The 4,759-nt window shown below is 43.1% G+C and overlaps 1 protein-coding gene across 1 annotated transcript in view; it reads left to right on the top strand.

Annotated features, from left to right (window-relative positions):
- cop1 (COP1 E3 ubiquitin ligase) overlaps positions 1-4,759 on the top strand; it is a 21,207-nt gene continuing 16,448 nt past the window's right edge. Inside the window, exons 1-5 of the mRNA XM_088311790.1 lie at positions 1-740; positions 1,133-1,192; positions 3,614-3,711; positions 4,066-4,130; positions 4,222-4,341. Of these exons, the coding sequence (XP_088167916.1) occupies positions 379-740; positions 1,133-1,192; positions 3,614-3,711; positions 4,066-4,130; positions 4,222-4,341 (705 nt within the window). The 5' untranslated portion in view covers positions 1-378. The remainder of the gene's footprint in view (positions 741-1,132; positions 1,193-3,613; positions 3,712-4,065; positions 4,131-4,221; positions 4,342-4,759) is intronic.

The raw sequence follows: 4,759 nt of genomic DNA, 5'->3' as shown, positions 1-4,759 counted from the left end.
GGTGCTATGTGGAAAACCAGGCACACACTGCTTAACTGAGCAATCGAGGAAACTTGAGCTAGCCCTCTCTCTGCAGCTAAATGTGGCTAGCCGGCTAATCATCTGCACGGCGTAGAAGGTTGTTGTTTTTCCTCTTGCAATGCCCCGGTTTTTCTTTTGATATTATAATTATTTTTGAGTAGGTCTCTCGCGACGAGGAAGAGAGACAGAGAACACCAAGTTAGTTACAATTCGCTCGATGATGTGCCACCCTTCCCAGGATGTTAGCATATAAACTAACCAGCTAGCTGAACTGTCTGCACAAGTAGCCAAACAGTATATTCCGGATGATTTGAACACTGCCACGGCAAATTTTGGGGTGTTTTGAGTGGCATTTGCATGATGTCAAACAAGCGGTCCCCGCAGATTGCTGGTGGTGCCAGTTCTGTGCCCAGCACAAGTAGCAGTACCAGTAGCAGCAGTGGTACGGGAGGCATCGTGAACCCAAGTGGTGGAAGCAACGCCGTCACAAGCAATGGAAACAGCTCCGTAAATGTTGTGCCCTCACGGACCCTGGCAGTTGCAGGTGACAGCGGCATGTCGGTGCCAAGTTTGGTCGCCGTGTCGTCTTCTCGAGGTGGATTCGCCTCTCTTAGTAGACCATCGGCGTCCTCTGGCAGCAGGAAGAGGTCCCTCCACCAAGCACCTCTTTGCAACGGCCTGTTGAACTCCTATGAAGATAAAAGCAACGATTTTGTCTGGTTAGTAGTGTCTGGCAATTGGACTAATTGGTTGTTAGTTAGCGTGCGCGCGCGCGCGCCCATGTTCGTTATGAGCAACCGTAACACTGATTACACTATAATGAGATCTATGAAAACCTTGCCAGTTTTAATGATCCGTTTGCCCTACAGAGATAATAACATAACCCTACTCTATTTATTAGAGTAATTTGCTGTCATGGTTTGGTTACAGAACAACCACTGTAATATGCATTGATAAAAATGATAATCTTTGCGGATCAAATGTCTGTAAAGTTTTGAGTATTAACTTTTAGAACACATTGCAGGTGCGCTTAATGAAATGTATTGTTTGGTCGTGGTATGTGTATAGATTCAGCATACACCTAACACCACTTTATTCTTCCTTCTTTTAGCCCCATTTGCTTTGAAATGATAGAAGAGGCACACATGACCAAGTGTGGGCACAGTTTTTGGTGAGAGAATTTGTCCATACCTAAGATTATTGTGATCGTGACTGATATGTTGATGGTGATGTGTGTGTTTATGTGCATGCATGCATCACGTGTGCGCGTGCGTGTGGCACCAAGAGACTGAATGAATGAACATTTTGGATGTACTGAATGTACTTTAGCTGGGAATGCTCACCTTGAAGGATGTGCTCTCACAGCCAAACCATTTGTGATATTAATTACACACAATTCTTGTGATCACATCAAGTCTTTGGAGATTGTGTGGATATGCTAATTTTCTGTAGAAAATTGAAGTTTTATTTTGGAAATCAGGTGCATCCGACTGTGCCCCTATCATATATTCACATGTTAAAAAACAAACATGTTTGGAGTGCTTCTTACAAAACCCATCAGGCCAAATAATGCGACTGAAGAACAGCCTTCCACTTCCAAGAAAAAGAAAACGGTATTTAAGAGACTATATTACCGCTCTCCGTAATATGTTGTGACAGGCTTGCGAATAAAATCAGAACTGCTTCAGAACCAACACCATAGATGGGCCGGCTCGTTGAAGAGAAACAAGCAATTAAAAACTACTTTTAGTATTTTGCAGAGTCGTTGCTAATGTTTTTTATTCTTCCTTTGTCGGTCCGTCAAAACACCGTATGCCCTTGCGTGAAACCGGTTCATTGCACCAAACTAGGGCTGTCAAAATGAAAGCGTTAACTCTGGAGATGATTTATTTTTTTTAATTAACGTAGTTAAATATTTTAACTTAGTTAACTGAGATTTATTTACTTCAAAAATAATTTCCATACTTTGTAAAGCCAAATTCAAATACTGCTGTACATCTTGTTAAAGTTACCACTGGGCGTTGTAAACCAACTCTAGAGGAGTGTGCTGCTTGTGGGCAGAACGAAATGTACCGTATAAGTTTTAAGAATTGTTTGGAAGCAAAATGCCTGAAAAGATGACTCAATTTAGATTGTATTCAAGGATCAAAGAAAGCTATTAGAGCAATCTTTGAATTAAAATATACTTTGTGTGCAAAGTTATCCCGGAGGTGGGAGTTGAAACTCTTTCTGACGGGGGATTCTGCCAGACGTTCCCAGCAAACCCTCACAATATGTTTGGGTCTGCCGGCTCGGACTGGCATCTTCCCCCACCATAGGAGCCAACTCGCCACCATGTGGTGATCAGTTGACAGCTCCATCCCTCTCTTCATCCGAGTATCCAAAATATGTGGCCTCAAATCCGCTGATAAGACTGCAAAGTCGATCAATGAACTGCAGCCTAGGGTGTCCTGATGCCAAGGGCCCATATGGGCACCCTTATGTTTGAACATGGTGTTCGTCATGGACGATCCATGACAAGCACAGAAGTCCAGTTACAGAACACAACTCCAGTTTAGATCGTGGGGGCCGTTCCTCCCAATCACACTCTTCCAGGTCTCACTGTCATTACCCACGTGAACATTGAAGTCCCCCAGCACAACGAGGGAGTCTCCAGGGGGAGTGCTCTCCAGCACACCCTTCAAGGACTCCAAAAAGGGTGGGTACTCTGATGCATCAAACAACAGTCAGGACCCGTCCCTCCACCTTAAACTGGAGGGAGGCTACCCTTTTGTCCACCGGGGTGAACCCAAGCCGGCGGGGAAATAAGTATGCCCACACCTGCTCAGCACCTCTCACCTTGGGCAACTCCAGAGTGGAAGAGTGTCCAACCCTTCTCAAGAGGACTAGTACAAGAGCCCAAGCTGTGTGTAGAGGTGAACCCGACTATGTCTAGTCGGAAATTCTCTGCCTCGCACACCAGCTCAGGCTCCTTGCCTCCCAGAGAGGTGATATTCCATGACCATAATCGCAATTTATTCCGTAAATGTTTTGCGATTTATTAGTTAAAATATTTAATCGCTTGACAGCACTACACAAAACATGCACGTCAACAGTATATAGGAGAAAAGCATTTTGGCCTTGTGATTACCGAATCTCAGAAGTGCAGAGCTACTTTGAAAGCTTCCACTCATCTGAAGAGTCTTTATGCATTATTTTCGACTCGAATCCTCGTTTTTGATGTCTCCCGCCTCCAACACACCTTATTCAAATGATCAGGACCGTTATCAGTCTTGTTGAGCTTTTTGATTATCCAATCATTTAAATCGGGTGTGTTGGAGGAGTGAGACCCCTGAAACATGCTGGATAGGGGCTACCGAGGACCGCACTTGGGCACACCTGCTTTGGACTGACTGATTTCCAGTCATTCAGAGCTTTTGTGAGGTCAGAGGTCACTGAAATTGGATGTGAGAAAGGGCCTGCTGATGCTTTCACTTGATATATTTTAGCTGCCTTTTAGTGCACACTTGGCTTGATTACTTGTTTTGTATGATTATTCGCATTTACTCTGTAAAAATGAATTTTAAAAACTTGACTCCTCTTCCGCTTGCAGCTTCAAATGCATCCACCAGAGTCTGGAGGACAGCAACAGGTGTCCTAAATGCAACTATATCGTTGATAATGTGGATCAACTTTATCCAAACTTTCTTGGTAGGTGGTGACTAAAAGTGTGATTTACATTAGAGTGCATTCTTTCTGCTTTGTACTGTGGAATCTCGAAGGTAAAAAAAAAAAAAAAACTTCCGCTGGTTGATTGTTTGGATTTTGAAACTGTTTTTTTCCATTGGGATTTTGGGAACGAGAAATATTCTCTCCAGGTGTGCAATTGTCTCCACCATAGAAGATTGATTAACTTTATTAGTTTATTCTCATATCTATGGGCCACCATGATGATAAAACTGCAAGTGGCAAATGTGGCAGTTGTTTGTGAAGCTATGCAACTAGCTGGGACTGCTTCCATATTTTGTGTAGCTTTCTCACAGAGCTTTTTTTTCCTTCTACCAGTTAATGAACTAATCCTTAAACAGAAGCAACGATCAGAGGAAAAGAGACTCAAATTAGATCATCCTGTAAGTAAAATACAACTTCTATGACAAATTCAGGCTGACAAAAGGAACAAAAGCCAGTTACATGTGACTGATCTGTCTTTTTGACCTTTAGAATGGATCCAGGTGGCATGTTTTCCAGGATGTGTTGAGTCCGGATCAAGAAAACCTGGACCTGGCAAATGTTAATCTAATGTTGGAGCTACTGGTTCAGAAGAAGAAGCAGCTAGAGGCGGTAAGACATGCCGGCATGCTCAGCAGTCTTTTTATCACCTAAGCCTGTGCGCTGTAATGTCGGGTGAATGTAAAACGTCTGGTCATAGTCACGCCATTGGTTTATTGCCATATTTTTCTGACGTATGAATCTTTTCACTACGTTTTGAATCATTAATGTGACTGATGAGGTGTGTCAGAAATATTCCAGGAGTTGTTTCTACAAAAAAAAGGATGTTAAATCCAAACTCCAAATTTTTTCTTTCAAATGAAGTCAAACGCACCTTCGCAAGCCTTCTTGCAAGGATTAGTCCGGGATTCTCCACTGCTCCGTCATCATGGCCACCTTGATGTTATCCTTGTCTAATATACAAGTGTTGGGTACCCTCGATGAACCCGATGAGCTAGAGAGCTTTTTATATCCACTGTGGCGCCTTTTC

This window comes from Idiotropiscis lumnitzeri, chromosome 12 (genome assembly GCF_059441095.1).
Source record: "Idiotropiscis lumnitzeri isolate Australia: NSW breed Sydney's pygmy pipehorse chromosome 12, RoL_Ilum_1.0, whole genome shotgun sequence".
NCBI classification, from domain to species: domain Eukaryota; kingdom Metazoa; phylum Chordata; class Actinopteri; order Syngnathiformes; family Syngnathidae; genus Idiotropiscis; species Idiotropiscis lumnitzeri.
This window is presented reverse-complemented; position numbering and strand designations above follow the sequence as displayed.